General features: G+C 39.6%; 2 protein-coding genes across 3 annotated transcripts in view; both read left to right on the top strand.

Moving 5' to 3' along the window:
• The first annotated feature begins 2,546 nt into the window (after positions 1-2,546).
• Positions 2,547-5,932, top strand: LOC139761284 (gamma-aminobutyric acid receptor subunit rho-2-like). Its single transcript, XM_071685320.1, has 2 exons — positions 2,547-3,367; positions 4,066-5,932. Exons 1-2 carry the CDS (start codon positions 2,683-2,685, stop codon positions 4,887-4,889), a joined length of 1,509 nt encoding a protein of 502 aa, XP_071541421.1. The 5' UTR covers positions 2,547-2,682; the 3' UTR covers positions 4,890-5,932.
• A 649-nt stretch (positions 5,933-6,581) lies between these two features.
• LOC139761060 (uncharacterized) overlaps positions 6,582-26,657 on the top strand; it is a 31,608-nt gene continuing 11,532 nt past the window's right edge. The window contains exons 1-4 of one of the 2 annotated variants that reach the window (XM_071684855.1): positions 6,582-6,679; positions 8,426-10,063; positions 12,252-12,338; positions 14,356-15,317. In XM_071684855.1, the coding sequence (XP_071540956.1) occupies positions 8,765-10,063; positions 12,252-12,338; positions 14,356-15,317 (2,348 nt within the window). In that variant the 5' untranslated portion in view covers positions 6,582-6,679; positions 8,426-8,764. Of the gene's footprint in view, positions 6,691-8,425; positions 10,064-12,251; positions 12,339-14,355; positions 15,318-26,657 lie in introns of both variants that reach the window. The other variant, XM_071684854.1, reaches the window with a different exon arrangement.

Here is a 26,657-nt window from a genome sequence, read left to right as displayed (position 1 = left end):
ATGCAAGGAATAGAGTGAATTGGAACTATGTGGTATACCGGGGTTGACATGCTGTCAATGGACTGAACCAGGGCATGCGAAATGTTTGGGGTAAACCATGGAAAGGTCTGTGGGGTCTGTATGTGGATAGAGACCTGTGGTTTCGGTGCATTACACATGACAGCTAGAGACTGAGTGTGAATGAATGTGGCCTTTTTTGTCTGTTTTCCTGGCACGTCCTCACTGAAGCGGGGTAGTGATGCTGTTTCCTGTGGGGCAGGGTAGCGCCAGGAATGGATGAAGGCATGCAAGTATATGTACATGTGTATATATGTATTATGTCTGTGTATATGTATGTATATGTTTGAAGGAATAGTGGTTCCAACAATGTAATATGGTTGCGAGGCATGGACTATAGATAGAGTTGTGGGAGGGTGGATGTGTTGGAAATGAGATGTTTGAGGACAATATGTGGTGTGAGGTGGTTTGATTGTGTAAGTAATGAAAGGGTAAGAGAGATGTGTGATTGAGAGAGCAGAAGAGGGTGTTTTAAAATGGTTTGGTCACATGAAGAGAATGAGTGAGGAAAGATTGACAAAGAGGATATATGTGTCAGAGGTGGAGGGAACGAGGGGAAGTGGGAGACCAAATTGGAGGTGGAAAGATGGAGTGAAAAAGATTTTGAGTGATCGGGGCCTGAACATGCAGGGGGGTGAAAGGAGGGCAAGGAATAGAGTGAATTGGATCGATGTGGTATACCGGGGTTGACGTGCTGTCATTGGATTGAATCAGGGCATGTGAAGCGTCTGGGGTAAACCATGGAAAGCTGTGTAGGTATGTATATTTGCGTGTGTGGACGTATGTATATACATGTGTATGGGGGTGGGTTGGGCCATTTCTTTCGTCTGTTTCCTTGCGCTACCTCGCAAACGCGGGAGACAGCGACAAAGCAAAAAAGAAAGAAAAGATATATATATATATATATATATATATATATATATATATATATATATATATATATATATATATATATATATATATATGGGAGCGGGAGGCTGGAAATCCTGCCCTCTCGTTTTTTTTTAATTTTCCAAAAGAAGGAACAGAGGGGGGCCAGGTGAGGATATTCAACAAAGGCCCAGTCCTCTGTTCTTAACGCTACCTCGCTAACGCGGGAAATGGTGAATAGTTTAAATATATATATATATATATATATATATATATATATATATATATATATATATATATATATATATATATATATATATATATTATCCCTGGGGATAGGGGAGAAAGAATACTTCCCACGTATTCCCGGCGTTTCGTAGAAGGCGACTAAATGGGAGAGGGAGCGGGGGGCTGGAAATCCTCCCCTCTCGTTTTTTATTTTCCTAAAGAAGGAATAGAAGAGGGGCCAAGTGAGGATAGTCCCTCCTTCTAAGGCTCACTCCTCTGTTTTTAACGCTACCTCGCTGACGTGGGAAATGGCGAATAGTATAATATATATATATTTTTTTTTTTTTCAAACTATTCGCCATTTCCCGCGTTAGCGAGGTAGCGTTAAGAACAGAGAACTGGGCCATTGAGGGAATATCCTCATCTGGCCCCCTTCTCTGTTCCTTCTTTTGGAAAATAAAAAAAAAAAATTGAGTGGGGAGGATTTCCAGCCCCCCGCTCCCTATAATATATATATATATATATATATATATATATATATATATATATATATATATATATATATATATATATTATTTTTTTTTTTAATTTTCTAAGAGAAGGAACAGAGAAAGGGGCCAAGTAAGGATATTCTCTCTGAGGCTGTCCTCTGTTCTTGGCGCTACCTCGCTGACGCGGGAAATAGCAAATATATATACATTCGTAAAATATGGTCAGAAAAGGTTTTAGATGATTCCATTAACTACCCTGTGTATGTACCTGCCGTACAGGTGTCAATGGTCGTTTGTTTGGCGCGGTCAACCAGAGCGGGCTGGCCCCCTTCCACACCCCCCAGCTGAACACCTACGTTTGGACACATCTGTGTCTGGCCCTCACCCACACCAGCACAGCCTTGTACCTTAACCACTCCAGGTTCGAGATGGACCTTGGGGAGACCTGGCCCTATGAACTGGCTGAGGATGAGCGTGAGGAGGTCACTGTACAGGTGGGAGCGGACATGAACGCCTTCTCTGGTCGAGTGGCAGAGTTGAAGATCTTCAGTAGAGAGTTAAATGGTTCTCAGATGGTCGAACTGGCGTCCTGCAGCTCGAACACGGTAGACCACTTGTCTAGCTACAATTTATCACTGGCGGGCGGAGTAGACAGTGAATGGAAGCAGGTGGACCACATGTGCCAACCACAAGTATGGGAGTTTCTGGCGCTGTTTGAGGTGCACCTGAACCAGAGCAGTTCAAGGGCATTTTGCCAATCCCTGGATGGTCGATTGATCAATAGGAATGACGGTATGTCCAGTGTCAGCCGTGAGATATTGGACTGCAGAGATGTGGATGATGATATTCGTGTAGTGTGGATGGACGATGTGGTCAACGATGCGTTTGGCGAAGTTCTCTACCTGGCCAAGAGGTCTAAGGGGAACGTGTACTTAAAACTGACCCAGAACACGTCAGTCGTGCATCCCATGGTGGCCTGCGTCGTCCCAGCGGGGAAGAAGATGTACCTGAAAGGGATGACGTGCAGGAGTTCTACATGTATCCTCGGAAGGACCAGTTAATCCTGCAGTCAGACGATGGTGATGTTATTTTAAAGAGCAGTTGCCCGTCTTCACTGGGGGAATGTCTGATCCACCAACACATGGGTGAAAGCGTCGGGTATTCGGTGATCCACGAAGGCCATGTAATACTGGGACGAAAACTTTGGAGGGAGTTTGAAGAGGGAACGGAGTACATGGCCACACTATCCACTTGTGCAGACGACAGTTTCACCTGTAATGATAGCCGCTGTATTGAGCTCTCCAGCAGGTGTGATGGCCAACCGCAATGTTTCGATGGCTCTGACGAAGGCAACAGCTGCTTCCCTATGGAGGCCCATGCGAGCTACCGACCAATGGAATGCCCTACACTCCACCCTCAGGTCACCTTACACGTCCACCTTCATGGCGTCAGCGACATCGCCCTGGAGAAGAACGAGTTTACCGCCACCCTCTCCATCGGCGTATCGTGGACGGACCATCGCCTCGCGTTCTCCAACCTCAACAATTACACTCGCAAGATCCAAGTGGGCGAGTTCCGCCCGCTGTGGACTCCCGAGTTGCTGTTTACCAACGCCCGGTACGAGGACAACCTCCACATCCAGACCAAGACTGGGGTCTTGGAGGAATACACCGTTCGTGCCGTGAATCCAGGCCGACCGGATGTAAGGCAGAGTTACGAAGGTATGGCGCCAGGTTTGAATTACAACCGCCCACTACCCCTTTTCTCTGCCCACTTCCCCTTCTCTGCCCTCTACCCCCTTCTCTACCCACTACCCCTTCTCTGCCCACTACCCCTTCTCTTTATATTGCAGTTGTTTCTGTCTGTTGTTGCAGTCGCTTCCTCCATCTGTCTCAAGGGTAAAATGCTTTACTATATTCTGCCTCTTTATCTTTTTCTCTAAAAGCTTCTGAAGGGAACTGTATTATATTGTTTTTTTTTTTTAGTCTGTACCAGCTTATGTGTCATCTACTTTCCCCCATGGCTATATCTCTGTGCAAATATATATTTTGAATCATTAGCTCCTGCCTCGCTCACACATTTCTTTTTTAACGTGTTTCCTTCTTCCTCCTTTCTCATCTTTCTTTATTTTTTTCCTTTGTTCTGTATCAAATGATGGCTGACTGTTGTCCTGCCACACCGTATCTTTATTTTTGCTTTTTAATATCCTTTACTGAACCTCTCATTTTGTAAGTTTCCCTCTCTGTCCTATTACTTTTGTTCACATTTTGAGTTTTATTCAAATCCAATGCTGCATGTAAAGGAACAATTAGCATGGGAATAACCCAGTGAATATTTTTGATTACGTATTAAAATCGTATTAAAATCTCATTATATTAAGAGTTTTATTAATGGCAAAGCGTACTTTATTTTCTTGCAGTACGTTCGTACAGTGGGTCAGAAGTTCGTAACACCAGAAGAATCCAATACCTCTTCACCTTCTCGTGTGAGTACGACCTCTTCGCCTTCCCCTTCGATATACAAGAATGTGACATGATTCTTCAGCTGGTTAGGTCTCCTGGCTGTGAACCACAGTGGGACGTCCAGAACAACGGCATTCACACTACAGGAACGGAGTCTACAGTGTCCATGTACGACATCTCTCGCTTACGTTACTCCTACAACGCCTCTAAACCTCACACCGTCCGCTTCAAGTTGCTCTTCTACAGGAGGTACGAGGCGTACCTCCTGACCACCTTCGGGCCTTGCGTCATCCTCTACATGCTCTCGAAGTTGACCCTCACTCGATTTCAGATCGCTGGCTTCACCGACAGGATCACAGTGTCTTTATCTCTGCTCATTGTCATCGCCTCCCTGTTCTCCCAGGTGTCTTCGACTCTCCCAACATCCCCAGCGCCCAAATTTGTGGACTGGTTTTTCTTCTATTGTATCTGCCGAGTTAGCTTCGTCTTCTTCCTCCACACCATTATTGATGAGAGGAGGCGATTGCTAGAGGAAAATAAGCCTGTCAACATCCCGTCAACAAACGCTGGTGATAAGTTAGCTTGGGAAGCCAAGCCTAGCCACTACTACTGTAGGTGGTGGACTAGGCTCAACGAACCAGGGTTCGTCAAACATGTCGGTATAATCACCATCACCATTTGTGATGTTGTGAGTCTCTGTCTCTTCACCGTGTGGATTATCTTGGACCAAAATGATAAGACGAGACGCTTCCATCGTCTTAATATTACCCAAGGGCATTAGTTTTATATAAAGGCCTTCCTTCTGTGTTTTAAAGAATTCGTGTGAAAATGATGTCTGTCTGTCTGTTTGATTTGTTTGTGTGTAAAGATTCGCCAAAAAAATTAGTTTGGTGAGGATTCTTGTCAACAAAAGCCCCTTTTTGGGTGTGCCATTAATGGCACGGGTTGGATATCTGTGCTCAGAGTGCCATTAATGGCACAGGTCGAAGATCTGTGCTCAGAGTACCATTAATGGCACAGGTCGGATATCTGTGCTCAGAGTGCCATTAATGGCAAAAGTCGGATATCTGTGCTCAGAGTACCATTAGTGGCACAGGTCGGATATCTGTGCTCAGAGTGCCATTAATGGCAAAGGTCGGATATCTGTGCTCAGAGTGCCATTAATGGCAAAGGTCGGATATCTGTGCTCAGAGTACCATTAGTGGCACAGGTCGGATATCTGTGCTCAGAGTGCCATTAGTGGCACAGGTCGGATATCTGTGCTCAGAGTGCCATTAATGGCAAAGGTCGGATATCTGTGTTCAGAGTGCCATTAATGGCATTAATGCCATTATTGAAATTTCTCTGTGTTGTTATCAGTTAATGAGCCAACAACCTCTTAAACAATAAAGATGAGAACACTTAGGAATAATTTCGATATATGAATACTGATAATACTTAATTAGTTAACTCTAAACAAGAGATATTGTATTGCAACATTGCTTACAGCAACATCCTGAGTATGAAGATACACGACCTTAATACAATAGGATGCCCTTTTTAACCTGACCTTTTAATGTGTTAAAGGCCATACTCTAAATACATATCAATGTGTAGATGTGAATCCTTAGTTTCCCTCAGTAAAAAAAAGTAATAAATCTATTTTAGAGAAGAGAATACTTATCATATAGTATATAGCGAGTAGCCCAGAAGAGAAATATATTGTGATTAACTCTTTGATGATGAGGGAGCGTGTGGAAGAAGCTTATTTGAATGGCGATTTAGAACGTCTCATTGGTCTTAATATTGTAGAATTCAATAACATTATGGCGGAAATGATATAAATGAAACTTGAGAGGCTGATGAAGTCTAAGGGATGAATCTAGACATAGGAAGTAGATTTCTTGGTATAAGATGAAAATGCGAGGCATTTAAATACAGTCATTTAACGAATCAAAATGGTGGATAGAGACAGTCTAAATAGAAGTATGAAGGAAAAACAACAATAGTGAAGATGTTGATGATACAGAACACTGGCCTAGTAAAATAAAAACCTTTTACGAGTGGAATGTGGGTTACATTGCCCCTCCAAACTATTTCATATCCCTCGATGAGAACATAAAATGTTTAAATGCTATCAGAGACCACGTTGGCATCAGAAAAGTAGGTCATTTTTAAAACAAATGGCTTGCAGTTCGCAACCACCTGCTGACCATGGACGCATTGCTATAAATTGGCCGGTGGCGGTGCCTTAACAAGTATGGCCGTCTTTCGTGTGGGACTAAGACCAAGTTGGGTTTAGACTCCGGATTCAAATTAGAATAAAATTACCTTATCCTCTAATCTAAATCACCCAAAATATTTAGAGTGATAAATTAGTAAAGAAGACATTAAATACTAAATACCTGAGATGAGAAAGGGGATAAGATAAGTGAGATAGAGAAATAAATGAGTAAATTGGAAATAAATTTAGAATCCGGATGTCTGATCCGAACGCGACCATGGCATCTTCCTCTGCCTCTGTTTACACCGTGACGCGTTAGGCAGTTTATTGTTTGCTTCATTTGTTGGAGACAGTTTGTATGAATTGAGGTACAATTAAGGTATTACAGAGAGGAGATCTATCACTGTAGGAGTCCACACTCCACACTGGAGGCTAGTGGTTGTAGGGGAGAGTTTCTGTTGGCCATTTGTGTCTTGTAGGCTACGAGGAGGAGCGAGGAGGAACATAGGAATGAAACATGTCTAAATGGAGGAAATAATGAGGGAAGTCCCTGATTGTGGGGTTGAAAGTCATCATTTCGTGGAGGATATCATGTCCAATCTTTTCAATGGGAGTTCTGTCTGTGTAGGGATGTCTCATAACACTTGATCACGTAATCTTTTCGTCACTGGCCCCCATTGCTGAGGTACGAGTCCCTTATCTTCAATTTATGGACAGATAAAAGATAAAACCAGAAATAAATGGCACATAACCTTAGTTAAATATGGGTTAAAATGGGTTAAGTTTGAAGGTTAGAAAAGAATTTGGGTGACAGGATTTGTAAATATTGTCCAAGGGGGGGGGGGGGGTGACTGCTTTGCAGCGGTACTGAAATAAAAACATGTATTAAAAGGTGATGTTTAGACCAGGTTGTGGGTGGATGTAATGGAGGGGAGATCGATGATGCAAGAGAGGAGGTGGTGATGAAAACCATATACGGACAGGACACATGACACCCCCCTAAAAAGTGGGCTGGGTATTGGAGCTGAGGGAAAACGTAGGGTAAAGCTACAGGATTAAATGGACTATATTTTAAATGCACGTAATCTAATTCACTAAAAGGATAAATCTTACTTCTTAGATTGTAAGTGTAAATATTTAGAAACATTTAAGGATAATAGATGATGTCTACTGTAATTTATTTGCTTAGCTATACAGGAAAGCTTGAATAATATGTGACTTCTGTCATGCTTTTAAAATGTTTAGAGAGTATAGTAAGAGTTTTGAGGCGTGATATTTGGAGTATGACATTTCATTGTGATACCAAATAAGGGTGTAGCAGAGGATTACGAGAACAAGGGCGAAAACAGTTGTAGGCAAAACAGTTATAGGAAATTCAGTAAAACTATGATGATCTCATTCAACCTCCATAGTTGCTAAGAATTCCTTAATTCTAAATATTCTAATGAAAATATATTTGTTACTCGTGACTGAGCACTGTAACAAATGCTGATGAATGTCAGCAAACTTAATCTTTACACTTTTGTTGCATGACTTGTAGTGTATAGGAAAAGTACCAGTTACGGTATTCTTTTTTTTTTTCTAATTTACATATGATATGTTCCGTGGGTGGTTAAATAGCCCCTTGAGTATGCAGTCAAGGAGGTATATATGAAACGGCAGGACAAGATCTTCAGAGGATGGTTGAACTTTGGATCAATTTATGTCTCATAGGCAAGATAAAGTAGGATTTGCTCATTTTCACTGTTATGAATTGAGGAATTTATGGTTAGTTTTATGAATTCCAGGTTTATTTCAGACATTCCTTTCGTTTGTTCATGAATGGTGTGCTGATTTATTTAAGAGGGACGCCTTTAGTGAGGCTGTATCACTGAGAGTACAGTCTCATTAAAGAACTTTTCACTTCGATGGATTACATTATTTCCCTTGCACTGGAAGTAGCTCAACTGTGGGCTGAAGGAGCCTCTATGAAGGAGATTCTGGACGCACCAGGTCCCTCTCATATGGAAGGGGTCCTAGGACAACAATAGATAAACGTATAATGAGAAATAATCAGCTGACATAATAATATGTTTGAGATCTACTGCATATCTGATATTTTTTTTCTTTTGCAGGTGGCAAAGTAGATCCTTGGTGAATAGTAGAGGACACTAGAAGTAAGAACATACGTCTGTAAACACAGTGTTTATGAGGACATCAAATTATTGCACAGAATACAGCCCATTTCTTCAAGGCACCATAGCCTTCTCTTGAGACTACACCCACTGTGCAAGTAAAGAACAATGTGACACCTAAAGTGTCATCACAAGCACACCTGTTGTGGAAATGATTAGTGAAATCCCTTAATGTCGACAAAGAATACACCTATTGGTTAAGGTAAGGAAGGTGGAACACCTGAGGTGCCATCTTAAAGTACATCAGCTGCGCAAGTGAAGACCAATAAGATTCCTAAAATGTCGTCACAGAGCACTCCAACTAACGAAGTGAAGATCGGTGAAAAGCCCAATATGCCATCACAGAATATTCCTGCTGGGCAAGGAAAGGATGGTAGAACAACAGAAGTGCTGTCTCAGAGCACGTCAGGTGTGCAAGTGAAGACTGATAAGACCTCTGCAGTGTCATCACAGAGCACACTTGCTGGAGAAGTGAAAATCAATGAAAAACCTGTGTCATCACAGAATGAAAAGCCTAATGTGTCATCACAGAATGGAAAGCCTAATGTGTCATCACAGCTTGAAAAGCCTAACGTGTCATCACAGAATGAAAAGCCTAACGTGTCGTCACAGAATGAAAAGCCTAACGTGTCATCACAGAATGAAAAGCCCAACTTGTCATCACAGAATGAAAAGCCTAACGTGTCATCACAGAATGAAAAGCCTGAAGTGTCATCACAGAATGAAAAGCCTAATGTGTCATCACAGAATGAAAAGCCTAATGTGTCATCACAGAATGAAAAGCCTAACGTGTCATCACAGAATGAAAAGCCTAATGTGTCATCACAGAATGAAAAGCCTAACGTGTCATCACAGAATGAAAAGCCTGAAGTGTCATCACAGAATGAAAAGCCTAATGTGTCATCACAGAATGAAAAGCCTAATGTGTCGTCACAGAATGAAAAGCCTAACGTGTCATCACAGAATGAAAAGCCTAATGTGTCATCACAGAATGAAAAGCCTAACGTGTCATCACAGAATGAAAAGCCTAACGTTTCGTCACAGAATGAAAAGCCTAACGTGTCATCACAGAATGAAAAGCCTGACGTGTCGTCTCAGAATGAAAAGCCTAAAATTTCATCACTGAATGAAAAGCCTAACGAGTCATCACAAAATGAAAAGCCTGAAGTGTCATCACAGAATGAAAAGCCTAAAGTGTCATCACAAAATGAAAAGCCTGAAGTGTCATCACAGAATGTGTCTGTTGTGCAAGGAAAAGTTGGTGAAACACCTGGAGTGCCATCTCAGGGCACATCACCAGTGCAAGTGAAGACTGATAAGACAAATGTGGAGAAGAGCAATGAGGTTACTAAAGAACCATCTCAAAGTGCACCTGTCGTGAACATGAAAACTGGTGAGCAGCCTAAAGATCAGTCGCAGAGTGTGCCTATTGTGAAAGACCAAGTTGTGGAGGCCCCAAAAACTAATTTGAATAGTGAACCTGTCATGCAAGTGAAAACTACTAATAATCCTAATGATTCAATGAAAGTACCTCCCAAGAGCGGCCTAGTTACAGGAGGGAAGCCACCTGAAGTGAAGGTAACCTTTAACTGTTCTTTAGTTAATACTCTCTTGCTTTTGTTTGAATTAATTGGTAATTCTTGATAATGCTGTTTATCCAGATAACATTAAACTGTGTTTATGTGCATCATGTTTGACAGTTTATATGCATGCATTATTAGGGTCTATTGGAAAATAATTCACCATCTCACATATTCACTGAGGCCTTGAAATGTACTCGTAATTCATGAATGATACGATACTAGTACACCAGATAGTATCAGAAGCCTAGTTATGATTTGACATAGTATCAGAAGCCTAGTATATGATTTGAATTCATTCACGCCAATTTAAACGTTCCTTCCCCTCTTTGTAGAATAACGTTTAATTATTAATGTAAGGCATACAGTAAAACTGAAACCAATTATACCTTTTAAATGACAAAAGAAAGATGATAGATTGAACTTCAGAGATTAGCAAGGCTGAGCTTTCTCCAGCATCATTAGTGGACATGTGACTGATTGCAATTCTTGTCTTCAATGTTAGAAAGATCTGTTTTATGAAAAGATAGGGAGTACATCACTTCATTGTTTTTACTATGTTTTTGCTGATAGTACCATGTAATGCTTTGGGGAGATCATATTTTTTTTGATGTCTTTCATGCTTAGATGATGAACGAATATCATGATAATCTATCTATCTATATCTCTGATTCCTGTTCCAATTGGAACTCGCTCAAAGGGGTGGCCACAGCAGCAGCGTCTCCATCATATAAGAACTCCGGTGCCGCTTCTTAATCTTTATTGTCTCGCCCTTAACAGGCCACTGGTAGAGGGCACGTCTAGTGCAGTGTTTTTAGAGGCTTCTACCATTAGTTCCACATGACTGTTCTATCTAATGCTCCTATCTTTTACTACTCTTTCTGTCTAATACTCCTGCCTATATGTTCGTACCTACTTCTATCTTCTGCTCCTACCATTTTACCAAAAGGCGGGGCTAGCACATAGTGCACATTGCAGGAAGATCTAGAGTCACCAAGAATGAGCTACGTGAGTTCTGTGTTTTCAAGTGTTACATATGACAAGGAGAGATTGTATGTTTGTGGAGAAAATGCAAGCAGTCCTAATGTTAGTGACGCGGAAAGAAAAGAGGGCTACCTGGGTCAGAGGAGTGCAACCTGACAGCCACTGAATTGCTGGCTTGTTAAGCAGATGTCGCTAAGCCTAATGATACCCAGGTTGGTAGGACTGGTGATATACCTCCCCGGTCACTGGCTGCCTACCAACTACTACTTGGCCTTTCTCCATATGTTCTCTGGCACTACGTCGCTGATGCAGGGGTTGGTAATGCTCTAAGACATGAAAAGGAGTGGTGCTTTCCCATACAATAGTATGCCATGAGGTTATCATTGTCAAAGGACATGATTTGAAGGATTTTGGGGGCACACTCATGAATTCATAACAGATTTGTGATATGATTTGTTAAGCAGGGTTTTCATCATTGTTTTCTCATTGTCATGTATTTTTCTTGTCCAATAGATTTGATGGAATCATTTGTGAAATAACAATGAAAGCAAAGTTTCACAGGATTTGAAAGAGGAGGTAGAAGAGTCATGGCAGTTTTGTTTGCAAGCAGACCTTAGTGCTGGTGTTCATTGTGTTTGAGATTGTGTCAGCCTTGCATGCAGGTCGTCTTTTATTGATTTTTTCTGGGAAAAATGACTTTGATAAATCTGTTTTACTTTGTCTGGTAGGCACTTCAAACTTTAAGGGTATGAACATTGAGTTTTTCTTTCTGTGAACTTAAAGATCAAGAGACATATGCGCATGGTTCCAAGATGTACTGTTATATATTTTTTTATACATCAAAAGCTCTCATCATGGACAGGAGCCATCTTTGAGGCCATGGATCTTAAATGACGTAGAAAAAGGGCTAAAAAGATCACATCAATCAGCCTACTGTGTACATATAGACATGTTTCTATGTTGTTTTCTATTTTTAGGGCATGGAAATTCTTTTAGAAATGCAGGAAACATCTTACTGCACTTGATATAATTGGACCCCCTATAAACATGTACCATCCATCCACCTATATTGTTAGTATTTGATGTCATATGTCATAATCAATGGCATTTCATATATTGTAATCCAAAGAATAGAGAAATGAAGTATATTAGCCATACTTGTAGAATTAGAATAGTCAGAATTTTTGTTACTTTATTGACAGACGAATACAAGTGCTCCAGTAGGGAGAGCCAACCCAGGGAAAAAGAAACGTAAAAGGAATCGCCGATCTGCTGCAAAGAAAGCTCTGGTTAGTATTTTGATTCAGTTGTGGTGTTACATTGAAATTGTTTATTGTGATAATGAAAACTGTTGATACTGAAGTAAATACAGTGCAGCTTCTGAGTCAGCCAAATGTATTTATATGTATTTATATGGAAGTAGACTCGAAGGTATTATTTGCAGGACGAGTAAAGTACAATAATTATCCTAACTTACCAAAATTTCATTTGCTGATACTACTCCATAGGGGAATTTATGTACAGTTTCAGCACGTTCAGAATACTTGTAAAGTAAATGAGTATGTAGGTCTTTATCATCAGTTAATTACATATTCAGTAGGGTCAAGCAGTGTTATTGATACAAAAACTAACACTGCTCTTACTTTTTAACTGAATTATATTGTTGCTTATAGGATTTTAGGTATGTTGGTAAAGAATGTGATAGTTTTTGATATGGTGCAGGTATAACATGACAGAATTACAAGACAAGAACATTACAAGCTGGAATGAAGAGGTGAACAGTGGCATTAATCCTCTTGAGGACAGCGGTTTGATATGTTAAGTAATATGGCTAGACCTGCATCATTCACAGGTGTGGGGTTGGTCTACATCGAAAATACATTTAGAAGAAATTGTATGCAGCACTGTATTGAGTATGGAAAGTGTGCACAAAACTGTGATGGACCCTCATGCTCACGTTCAACACAAGGTTATTTCGTACATTTTCTTTGACAATGCATTAACAGTTTTCCTGCTTCATGATTTTATTTTGCTGTATCTGCCTTTATTTGCGGTAATAGATTTATGCCAAAATATACAATGGTATGTATTTCATCGGTGATGTACAAGAAAATTTGCTTAGTGCTGTATGCACAATCTTCAGTAGCTGTGTCAGTCATTTTCCACCTTACAAATGTAGAAATTTTAGAGATGCAGTTACATTTTTAGCTTTCACAAGTTCACCCTTCAAACTCATGAAACAACCATTAGGCCATTAGTGCCTCTACTCGAGTCACATTAAGCTTATGGTTCAAACATCATGTGATCATCTGATGAAATTATTTAGACTGGGTTGTATTTATGAGGATGATAATGACATGAAGGAAACAGAAGATAATCATCTAAATTTAGAAAGTGGCGTGAAGTGCTAAGGATGTGTTGAGAAAACAGAAGTGTGTTGTCTAAAGCTGTACTGATGTAAAAAGCTAGCATCCTTTAACCTATTTTTCACTACTGGGTAGCAGCCTCCAAAGCAAGAAGGGTTAGTGCAGTCTAATTCGTTTACATGACAGAATGGCTACTCTCATGCCCACATTGCTGATAATGCTGGTTAACTAAATGCATTTTTAGGGCTAAATCCTTGTATTTCATTGATATGCTGGATTAATCACAACTGGTTAAGATTAGCATGAAATGTCAATTTTCCATATTCAAGACCAAATTAACCTTACTTTTTCCTGAGATTGTCACCCCAAAAGAAAGTGGGAAAGGGTGTCAAGGAAGAGTAGACCCAGTCTTTGCTTTATATGGAATCACTACATGTAATTTCACCATTCTTTGAGAAACCCTCTTTTACCAGTACCTTTTTTACGTGGTCAAAATATGCTACTATATGGGGTGTGCGGTAGAAAGTGTGCCAAAACTCCCATTTTTCTCTATGTTTATTGGTTTGCCATATGCGATTACTCTTATTTGCAAGGTTTTTGCAGAACGTAACCCCCACATAAAGTGAGGGATGGTTGTAGTTAGATTTATACAAGATGTGTATATTGGTGAAAATTGAAGGCTAATGCAGGATGAAAGGAAAGTTTTATGTTAGGGGTGACTGTTAACTCTTATACAGACAAAGGCAGTATAAGAAATTTGCTAATACGGTTTTGCATAGGCCTCCTTAAGTAGAGAGATTATGAAAGATGAGTCTGACAGATATTTTCATGAATGATGCACAAAATATATTTTGCATGAATGTTATGTTTTTGAAGATTTTTCTGAATACTGTTGTTATTCCAGTCCTGATAAATTTCCATGTTTTTTTTTGTATTTCAGGGTGTTGGGTTAATTAAGAACAACAACTCAGCTAATACCATCAGTAATGTAACCAGCACCACTCTTGCTCCCAAAACTATTATCTCTTCCCCTACCAGCAACCCCATCAGCAACATCAAAACCACCACCAGCAACACCCAAACCAACACCAACGATGCTAAGACAGCCACTACCAACGTCAGTGCCACTGCTAACACCTCCAGTGCCACTATCCCAGCCACTGCCACTACCATCAGCACAAAGACTAATACTACCATTGCTTCTCAAACAAGTGCTGTAAAAAACTCACCCAACCCCAGTACTAAGCCTATCGCCAATATCACTAGCACTACTACTCCTGCAAGTATGACACAAAACATACCCAGAAGTAACAAGAAAAATAAGAAGAAAAAGAGAAAAACTAGCACTGAAAGACAGAATCTTCAACCTTTGCAGAATGTGCCAGTTATAAAAAGCATACCCAATACTCCCAAAGAAGTTGTAAATGCTGAAAATAAAAAGGAGACAGCGCCGGCCAGTGTTGTGAGCAGCACTCTGAAAAGGAAAAGGGAGGGTTCTTTGAGTGGTGATGTTGTGAAAAAAAAGAGAAAGAGAAAGCGAAATAAAAAGAAAAGTGACCAGCAATCGGGAAATGATTTAGCAAAAAAAACTGTTGAAAATGCCCAGGTTGGGAAATCTGGGACTGAAAAGAAAGATGAAGTTACAAGCAATAATAACCAGGTGAAGAAAGATGTACGTGGACGGAAAGTTGGAGAACAGAAGCCCATGAATCGAGGTGGTGGAAGTAGAGGTGCTGGCAGGGGTAACCGAAGTTCTAGCTGGGGTTCTCGTGACTTTCAAGGTCGTGTTAGAGATGGGAAAGGCAGAGGTTCAATGAGAAACTTTAGAGAACGGAGCTCCTACGGCAGTCCACAAGGGGTATCAAGCATCAAAACAAGTGGCAGGGGATTCTTCCCTGATCGGTACGTTTGTTTTGTATCGCTATTTTTCTGGTATTCAAATATATTGTGTCAGCTAGAAATCATTTTGAATAGTTTAAGGCTCTCACATGAAAATATCCTCACCTAACCAAAATTCTTTGTAGGTTTTTAAAATTTTCAGTTGAAAGCCCTTGGAAAAATCTTTGGCTTATTGCATGATATTCATACTGAATGCTAATCATATCAGTTTCCGCCACTTCTGTAGTGAGTATCTTCCAGATGTTGACCTTTCATCGGTTTCTGTCTTCCCAGTTTCTTTGGTGAAATTAACAGGGTTTACAAACAGATTCATGTTTTCCTTAATATATGTTTCACTTACTATTAGTTTAATAATATATAATTAATATATGTTTCACTTACTATTAGTTTCTTTTCAGGTGCAACCCCATAATAGTTTTCCTACACCAGTTTTAGTAGCCCTACTGTTATTCGGGGATACTGTTTCCTTGACTGAGAATCAGTGGGTTGTGTACACCCCACATTCAGACCAATTTGCTCTGTGGCTATGTGTCCTCAGGTAGCTGTGAGGCTCAGCAAATTTGTTTTCAGCATTTCTGAAGCTTTTATTTTGGATCTTAACAGTGTAAACCAAGTATGCACCAGTTGCTCAACTTATCTTATACTTCACTGTAGGTAGACAAGTGCTATCTGGTAATTTCCATACCTGGTAGATAGTGCCCTAGGCGGAGTGTATACCATCGTTGATGGGCTTCAGCAATAATGGCAGATATATTTTTACGTTGTCTGCTAATCCTCAGTTACTGATATTTGATCAGTTGTAGTGTTTTTGGTGCCATTATACTAATATTTGTTGATATTTCTTGCACATATTGTTTTTTTCCAGCATGAAACCTGGTTAGGAATTTTGATCTCATGCTTTTGGCTTACTTTGTCGTGGTTTATAGGATGTTTCCCATATCAAAATAAGTTTTCTGATCCTATTAACATATAAAAGAAATGTAATATGCATTCCTCTCAAGTTGAGGAAAGTGACCTCTAATGCAGTAAGTTCAGCTACCCAATTACGTTAACAACCTCTTTGATGGTTACTGTTCTTTGATCATCTCCCATTTGCAGCTTTTGAAAAGCATATGAGATGGCTATCAGATCATTATCCCTCCTCACTGTCGTACGCATTTTCCAGTTGCCCTCTTATGCACCTCCACCATTACTCAGATCAACCACCCACCACAACCACTCAAACTATCTCCACCATTGCCCTGTCACCACCACCACATTCTACTATACTATACTATGTTATCCTGTTTCCTTTTGTATAGCTTAGGAATGTGGGAATATGTTATAGACTTTCAGCATATAACCTTGCTATAGACCATCAGGTCTTCTGTTATCCTGGATACAACTAGCATTATCTTTATTACTGTCATCCCTCCCTTTTTCCCTCCCAAAGTTATGTAGCTCTTGAAAACTAAGTAATTAATAACTCATAGTCCTTCATGGACAATTCACATCCAGACATTGCAATATCTCCATTAGATTTTGAAAAGGTGTTGAAAAAAAAATGCAGCTACTCTCTGCAATATCTCCATTAGATTTTGAAAAGGTGTTGAAAAAAAAAATGCAGCTACTCTGCAGTAGCACCTGTAGCCTTCAAAGTGGTCCTCATAAGAAGGGCAAAAGTCACTTTCATAAGCTTTTATCATTTGGAGAGAAAAATAAAACTGGATACTGGTGGCATATAAGATAGTTTAAAAGCCTTATGGACCTGTAACCTGCCCAACTGTGTAAAAGCAAAGCAGCATCAAAAAGCTCAGTATCACATATCCATATATTTAAAAGGGTACATGAATACAAGATGAATGAATTCTTAGAAAAGGAATGACAGACAAATGTCTAATTCACACCATGTGAAAAGTAAAGGTGACCTTACATCATTATGGGAAAGAGTTAAAACCAGACTGGCTCGTACCTCTGGAGGTCCAGAACTTATAGGTTTTTTCTATTTGCATTTGGAACCTGTAGGATATGCAGGAATGAAAACTGCATCATGAAAGAACACTGTGATTAATTGGGTATCCTAAACCCTCACATCAAGATGATTACAAGACATCTGACTCTGATTATGTTAAAGAATTCCTTAGATGAGATGGATGAATTGATATGGAGGATATTTTGTTGTATATACCGATGTGGAAAGAGTTATTTTCTCTTTTGCTGTATTATTAGAGCTAGAAACAAGTTAAAGCATTGATATTATACCATGAGGAAATAACAGATATCAAGATAAATTTTTTTGATAGATGTTATCGTATGAATCAGATACTTTCTAGTATTGTCAGAACAGAAACAGTTACAAAGATGTAGTAGTTTTGGATGGATGTGATAGTATAAATATATTTTTTGTGTGATGATATGAGTTGAAAGTCTGGGCTAGTTTAGAAAAGGTGGATGGCAATATATTGGAAATATTCTCAAAATGACTTCATTTGAGTAGATAGGGTAGTGACAAAGGAGGGGAGTGTATACGCAGAATTAATTGATCCTTTGAAGGTAAGACAAAAGTTAGTCAGTTATGATTGGGGAATATCAGAGGAGTCATTAATATGCAAGGAGTGCTGAAAAAATGCTAGTAAAAGGTTCTCTTTTGAGAGTACTGAAGATGTTTGGAATATGCTGCTACATTTAGTGACTGGTTGGAAGTAGAAAATACATTTAGTGACTGGTTGGAAGTAGAAAATATTATAAGATATTTATGAAACTCTATTACTTCTTGATTTATACAATAATGGAGTGGTGAAGAAGGTTATGGCCAGCAGTGAAAGCATTAGCATATAATTTAAAGCTGCTTGAAAGGAACAGGAGTTTGGAATTTTCTCTGTGAAGGTGATACAGCACTAATTAACTTATAGAGAGAATTACGAGATCTAATGGGAAAAATCTGAAAGTGTCTCAGGGGAGAGAAACTAAAAGTACGATTAGAGTATGAAATGTCATTCGGCCTGTAAATTTTCAGTCCGCCAAAGAAACAAGTACAGGGGAAGTCTTACATGATGCTTGTATTGTGGTGTAAGTCATTTTCCCTCTTTCCCAATGCAATGAGCACTATGCACAAGCCTTGGTTCTTGGCAAAGTCTCTTTTTAGGCACTTCTAGGTAGGTATATTTTAGGCTGTCTTCCTTTTATATTGTTTACCGAAGATAGTTGTGGAAGAATTAGAATTTGTTAGTCCTCTTCAAAATACTGAAATTTCCATGTTGAAAAGATGCAGAAGTAATTTTGTATTGGAAGGAAAGAGGAAATACAGATCAGTTGGCCAATTAGTGTAAAATAGAGCAAGTATTTGAACATAAAGTAATGTGAATCAGGGTTTAGGAATATCGTAGGTCAAAAAGATGAATAAGGTTGAATAATGAAAGTTAGGGAGTGTATTGGATTTGACACATATGAGTGAATGTAGATATTTGAAATTAGTTTGTAGAGTATTTTGCATTATGTGTGTATTGTTGAAGAAGAAATTCTCCTGAGGATAGATTCAAGAAGTAGTTTTGGTTTAGAAAATTATTGTTAAGGTTCATAGCTATTTTATAACATCATCATTTTGAAATTTTGGAGTTTTTTCTTTGGTGATTATATTACCTTAAATTGTAATTCTGAAGATACATTTGATATGTTGTTATATGTTTCTGTCCAACATTTTTCTAACCTCACTTACAACTGAACAGTATATCAGACCATTGTTGAAGTGCTAGAACCTTACCCATTCCAATGTTAGAGATACAAAGCAACATTAAAAGATTATGAAAATTTTGCATATTGATTATTGCTTTCTGCTTGCTTTTTAAGAAAAAGGCAAGAAGATTGAGGACACCCCAGCAGGGCAAATTACAAGGCAGATAAAGTGAAGATAAACATGGAAAGGAAAAACAAGGAAAGGTTAAGAAATAGGGAAGTGCAATAGCAGCTATTGGAAGTGTGATGAGTTTAGAAAAGATATGTGAAAGAACTTCTATGTTTTTCTGCAAGATTTACTGTTGCTGATGAAATTGAACCATCAGGGGAAGAAGAGAGACTTTAAGGAGAAATTTGATCTACTCATACCCCATCTGTTTCCAAAATGTATGGTTTCTTTGAACAAATGTATTACTTTTGTTGACTTAGATATACAAAATGCATTCATGAGCATGAGTTTGTGCACAGTAGTAGAATCTGCTGTACTTTATCATCATACTTCATCTCTTCTTATATGCAGTACATCTTCTAACACAATCTTTAAAAAATGAGTCATATATCTAATGTCTTAGTCAGGCTATAGTATACTGTAAGAATAGTTTCAAGCATCTTAGCTTTTCCCCCTTTTTCGTGTATACTGATTTGCTGGAAATTATCTTTGTACAAATTAACTCTTGATTCAACAGTGAATATTCTTCCCTTTCTTTTTGTGCAGAGATAATGATAGTGTTAACTTCATCCCTGTGTCATTCAGAGGAGGAAGAGGTGGAAGAGGCTTATTACAAAACAGGTATGATATGAGAATTACTCTCCTTGATTGAGGGATCCACTGAGAGACAAGAGATTGCAGATATTGCAGGGGTTCAGAATCCTTTAAACCCTGCACCTTACTGATGGAAATGTGCAGGTATTCTCCACCCATCGACATACTCCTAGTGGGTGGTTGTTGGCTGGTCATTTGTTCGTGGTTCCTCCATTGCCATGGGACATGATGTTATTGCCCTGCTCAAGTTGTCAGCAACAGTTGCTGACATTCCTCAGAATTTGCTGAATTGCCTTGCAGTTAACACATTGCCTTGTTTGCTATCTCTTCCCTCCTGCACATGGATTGATATCCCTTTATTGTTAATGGGATTTCTTATTCTCCTGTACGTTCTTTGTATTTTTGCTGATTACTAAATAGTTTTTTTGCCACTGTACACCCATGTTTAATCAGTCAGGTAGTGAGTGACCCCTGCCCCACTACCTGTGCAGATTTGAGTTGTTTTTCTCTCTATGGGAAGGCTTGGGTGAATAGGCCATAGGAGGGGGAATTACCCAAAGGTAGGGACTAGAAGAGTCTCTTGTTGGGATTGTACTAACTTAAACCTTTGATGATCTATATGTAGGGATGAGTATCAGCTGGCCGCTCTACATTCTGCTTTCTATTGGGACCAGCATGATATGCTCTTGTTGCTCATTCCTGAGGGGAAGGGATTTTTTGTAACATCATGGAACCTTTGTTTACATAAATGATTTGGGCACAGAGAGCAGTTTTTGGATGTGTACCTCACCATCCTAAAGTCATGCTGAGGGGCAAGTTAATGACTCCCATCTCTGTGAACCTGTGCCTTGCCTGTACCACACAAGGGCACAGGGGTCACCCCAGTGGCAGAAAGAGAACACTATCAGGGATAGTGTTTGAAGTTCTCTGTGAGCCTTTTTCTGGGATGATTTTGGTTGTGGTTCTGTATCTTTGTTGTGCTTCTCAAGCTTAATTCAAGATTTTCTTGATATACGGAAGGGGATGTGAAGACAGAGCCCGTAGTTAAAAAGTTTTCAGGCTCAGGTAGTCCACCAATGAAGCACTAACAAAACTTTCATTATTAGTTCTGCCAGATGATGTTTTCATTTTGGTATCTGGTCTGCTATGTCCCGTGGTAAACCATAGTATGTATAATCTTGAGCTCCTAGTGTTCACTGGGGTTCTTGCTTTATTAAGATTATATTCCGTATCTCTCAGTCATTTTGAGGGGATACAAAGTAGGCCCCCATCCCCATTGTCTTTTCTTGAAAAGGCCCTATGCCCCAGCAAGTATGTTATTGATGTACTAGTTAAACTTTTCATTGATGCCCATGTATAGACATTTCATTTGGGCTCTTCTTGGATTACTACCATTAAGTAGAAATTGGTGACCATGACTGCATCTTTATTTTATGGTAGAATTACAGGATTTTGCCCTTTTAATATGATACTCGTAACCCCTTTGGTTGCACATTTGGATGCCACGTGCAGTTCCCAATTGATTTCACTTCCTCAAGACATGGAGATTGTATTTTGACTTTTCATATTTTCTAACATGAAAAGACCATGCTTTTAATCCATCTCTCCTCTTCACCTCATCCCTACCTGTTGTTACTTCCCCATTAGCCCCTTCACTGATGTTTCCATATGTTCTCTTGTTTTTTTACACAATTAACCTCATTCTTTTAATCTTCCTCCATTTTGTCATTATTGACAATTTTTATAAGATTATCCATAACCAGTTTATCAAGGAGTTCCTTTACATGGTCTAGGAAGCCCTCCCCAACATCTTATGAACTGGATTACTGGATCTACAGTCACTTTCATTGTTGTTTAATCTTGCTTAACCTTTTCAATGCACATAGGTTAAGTGAATAAGAAACAACCTCTGGCTTTGCCTTGAGACATTTCATAAAGAAGAGGCTGTCTTTGGCTACCTTCGTCCCAGGTGTAACCATCTCTTCTATGCTATTGTAAGTCCTTTTTGTCATCTGGTTCCAAAAATACTGGGTGTCATTAGAACTGAACACTCATTTAGGACTGTCCCCTGATGTTTCAGTGAAGGCTTTAACCTCATCAAGAAATGATGCTGCATTTGATTGATCAGCCGTGGCCGACTCACTGGTAACCATAGTGTAGTGATACTTTTGTTGCTAAGAAACTTGGTGAACCAGGCCTTAATGGTAATAAACTGCTCTTTGGCCCATTGTTCCCGTTTCAGAATGTGTACTGGAATTTACAGTACCTTACATCTAATCATTGCTTTGCTAAGGTTCCTTTTTCTGTTTCCCATCCTTTGTCCATACATATACCCATCATGTTGTGCATTTTTTCTGTTATGGGCTTATAATTTTGTACATTGATATGGCCAAGAGAGGGAGTGAAATGAATAAAAGAACCTCTGATGTTGTTGAGGTGACAGGTACGACCAAATGGGAGACTTTTTCACCCACTTCCACATGCCTTAGCTGCAGCATTAGTGCACTCCATTGTGTCTTCATTAATGGAACGGATAGGGCTAGGCTGTGAATTAGCAGGAAGCTTGGATGCTATAATGGAAATATGGATGCTTAAGGCACAGTGGACTGTACAAGGATATGGGGTGTGCACCTGACAGTGAACATTGAGTTACTCAGGTAGCTGTACACAATACCTACTGCTAAACTACAGCAGCATAACAGCTGAGCAATGACAGCTTGTCGTACACTGCACTCATTCAGTTTGCAGAACTTTGAAACTTTCTTGCACATTACAATTTTTTTGTTTAAAGGTGGTGCTTGTATATCGTTTTTGAATTTGCTTAGAGTGAACTTGCATATATCATGGACTTCTTGCATACAACAGCTTGCTAAAGTGCGATGTAGGGATGAGTTTTTGTTTCAGTTTGGGATTCTTGGTTTATGGCTTGGTGTAGATGGGAAGGATGTTGTGCTGTCGCAGAGAATTGGGTGCTGAATATGTTGAAGTGAGGCTGTATTAGAAATATCTTTATTTTGCTGTTCAGGTGTTTTTGGTTGCTCAACAACAAATGATTGTTCTGAGTGCCTCGTTTTGTGTGGTTTGTATTTTTATTATATTTCCTTATGACAGGGTGAACGACAAGGCAAGTGAGGTGTAGTTTAGGGTAGTAGGTGAAGTGTTTGTAGAGGATAAAATGGGATTCTTTTCCTCATCCAGAACTGGTGCCAGTAATTGTTCTGATGGCATTTAATTTGTTTAAGGCCTTCATTTTGGTTTCAATGGTTTAGGTAGTAAATAGCAAATGTGATACTCAGTATAGTTGGAGGTCTATTGCGTAGAAGTAGGTAGTTGAGTATTCTGGGATACTGGGGGATGTGAAAGTGGGATGCGATGAAATTGGTGAGATAATTGGTAAATGGGAAGTGCCTGGAGTAAATGAGAATGGAAGCTATCTGTGGATATTTGTGGTAAGAGGGGTTTATTCCTTGTGAACACCTTTTTTAAGCGCAAGATTGTCTGCAGACATACTTGGATGAGGAATGATAAGAAGAGAAGAGCAGAAGGCTTTGATTGACTATGTGGCAATAGATGAAAGATTGAGAAAGGCTGTGCTGGCTGTTAGGGTCATGATAGGATTCTTTGGAGAGACTGACCATTCCTCGGTTCTTGTGGGGATGAGGGTCAGGGAGAAGTGGAGGTATGGTGTAAGGAAGAATGGAGAGGTAAGATTGTTGGCAAGTAAGAGGATGAATCTGGTAAAATACAGGGAAGAATATGAAAGGAAGGTAATTGAAAGCTAAGGAATGCATATCTGAATGAGGTGTTTAAAATGTTTAGAGAAATACTAGTAGTAAAGGTTGTAGAATCAGTATTTGGATACAAAGTAGTGAGATATAGAAGTAAAAAGGGCAGTGCATGGTGGACAGAAGAGAGTAGAAATGCTATGGAAGAGAAGGAAAAGGCACATGGTAGATTGCTCAATAGGAATGTACCAGTGGAAGTTCAGCAAAGGAGGAAGGAAGAATGCAAATTATGTAAATGGAATGTTAAGAAGCTGATAGAGGAAAGCAAAGTAAGAGTAGGTAAAGATTATTGAAGAAAATTAAGTGAAAAGTTTTGGGATAATAAGAAACTATACTTGAATGAGGTGAAAAAGGAAAGAGGTGGATGTAAGAGTGGAAATGGTGATGTGAGAAATAAGGAAGAGGAATTGCTGATTCAAAATGAAGATGGAAAGAGTATTTTGAAGAACTGATGAATGTGGGAGAAGGAGGAGTCAACAGGTGTTACATGCATGGATGTGGAGGAGGGAAGGAAGAGGATACAAGTGTAGGGGCCTATAGAAAAAAGGTAGGAAAGTAGGTGCAGTAATATGGCTGAAGGTAGGAAAAGCACCTTGAGTGGATGGGATTATGACTGAAATGCTGGAGTATGTAGGAGAAAGTGTGATAGAGTGGATGCATCTTATATGTAACTTAGCATGGAAACAAGGTTGTGCCAGGGGATTGGGTAAAAGCTATTATTGTTCCTTTATTCAAAGGAAAAGGTGTGAAGGATGTATGTAGCAATTATAGGGGAACAAGTCTCTTAAGTATATCAGGAATAGTGTATGCAAGAATATTAATTGACAAAGATGGAAGTGACTGAATGCAGAATAAGTGAAGAGCAAGGGGGTTTTAGGAAAGGTAAAGGATGTGTGGATCAGATTTTTGTAATAAAGATGACGGTGGAAAAGTATTTAGGGAAAGGTAAGAAGTTGTATGCAGCTTTCTAGATCTGGGGAAAACCTATAACTGTGGTGTGGAATGCTCTCTGGGATGTGCTAAGGAATAGGGGGACAACTGTTGGATGGTGTAAAAGCCTTCTATAAAGGAGCAAATGCATGGGTAAGAGTGGACGGAGAGTTGAGTGAAAGTTTTGGGATACATATAGGTGTGAGGCAGGGCTGTGTGATGTCACTGTGGCTTTTTAATATATATATGGATGGCGTGATAAGAGAGATGAAAGCAAAACTAGGGAAAAAGGGTGCAGAGATGGACTGTGGTGGTGAGATATGGTGGCTAGTGGCAAGCCTGTTTGTGGACGATACTGATTTGTTTGCGGAGATTGAAGAGGAGTTGCAGAAATTGTGTGTTTTATGATGTGTTTAAGCATAGGATATTGAAGGTAAATGCAAGTGAAAGTAAAGCAGTGGTGTTTAAAAGGAAAGGGAATGAAAGTATGGATTTTGTAAAACCATATAGAGTGAAAGAAGAAAGTACTAAATTGTGCTGTGGATATGATGAGGAAAAAGACTGGAAGAAGTGAGGGGATTTAAGTATCTTGTAGCTGTCTTGGGTAAGTGTGGTGATATGGAAAGAAAGATAAGGGAGAGAGCAGTACAGGGTAGAAGAGTCTTTGTGTCCCTTAATATAATAATGAAGGGTAGAGGTGTAAGTATGGAAGTGAATAAAGGCTTAAGGGACAGCATAGTCCTTTCGACCCAGACCTATGCATCTGAAACATGGATGTGGAATGAGGCACAGAGGTCAAGAATCCAGGCTGTGGACATGAGCTATTTGAGAAGAGCATGTGATGTGACTATATGGAATGAAGAAAGAAGTGAAAGGGTGTATGAGAAATGTGGTATGGCAAGGAATGCAAAGGGAGTGAATTGTGGAGTGGTAGAATGGAAGAAACGTAATACTTTGAAATGGTTCGGGCACATGGAAAGAATGCAAGACTAGGAGTTTACAAGGATAGTGTATGATAGTACAATTAAGGGGTTGGTTTGAGTGGAAGACCACTTGTGACATGGGCAAATAGGGTAGAGGAATACTGGTGGGAAAGAAATAGGGGAAGAATGTGCGGAGTGGTGTATGCAATAGAGGCATGTAAAGGCGGATGAGTGGAGACTCTTTTGCTGTGGACACCCCTTGATGGGAGGGAAACGGACATCAGAGATGTAGGTAGATAGATAGATATATACCTCTCATGGTTCAGTTTAACACCATTACCTTTCCAGGTATCTAAAACACTCCATTTCCTCCAAGTTCTCTCAATTCAAAGTCGCACTCTCTACTGCTAAACTTAATTACCTTATTTTGTTTTTTCCTAATGTACACTCAACTACCTCCTTTCATTCACATTCAGCCTCAGAAACTATCTTGTATAGTTTCTCACTCAACCCTTCCATCAGCACCATGTAAGCAATAAATGGTAACTGACTCATATCCCATTCCCCTCCCACCACATATGTTGATAGAGTAAACAGCTGTGGTGATATCACACACCTCTGCAGCAGACCTAACTTCATCAAGAGATATGTTTTTCTTAAGCATATTTTGCTTGTGCTGTTATCCAGTTTTCATGTCACTACACCTCTTTTGTCATCATCAATACTTGGTTGATCTGGTACTTTATTTAACCTTCCATCTAATTTTCTTTTAAAGGCTTTGTTGTGTACTCCACAAGTGTTCCTTGTTTCACAGGGTAGAACATTGAATAGCTCATGAAAGACAAGTAAGGGTTCATAAGAATGAAAAACCTTTTCTCTCCAAGGCAAGATTCCACAAGTGTTGTTTTCTGTTCTTTCCTTTTTGAAAAACAAAAATCCTTGTCTCATTTCTGACTGTGACCATTCTTAGATTGATGCAGGTGATATGCAAATTCTGAGGAACACAGGTAGCTGCTGCTGCCACTCTGGGCAAGTCGATAATGTCTTAACCAATAGAAATCTCAGATTGGCTGGGGGAACCCCTGAATGAGTGATCAGCTAACAACCACTTACTGGTGGTGTGTCAGAAGGTGGAGAATGCCTGCATATTTTCCATAGGGGATTTCGAGGATTCATTCCCTTGTGATCCTCTTTGCACATGGGATCTTCCCTTGGAGAGAAAAAATTCCTC

The sequence above is a fragment of the Panulirus ornatus genome, chromosome 39, assembly GCF_036320965.1.
Source record: "Panulirus ornatus isolate Po-2019 chromosome 39, ASM3632096v1, whole genome shotgun sequence".
NCBI lineage: Eukaryota > Metazoa > Arthropoda > Malacostraca > Decapoda > Palinuridae > Panulirus > Panulirus ornatus.
This window is presented reverse-complemented; position numbering and strand designations above follow the sequence as displayed.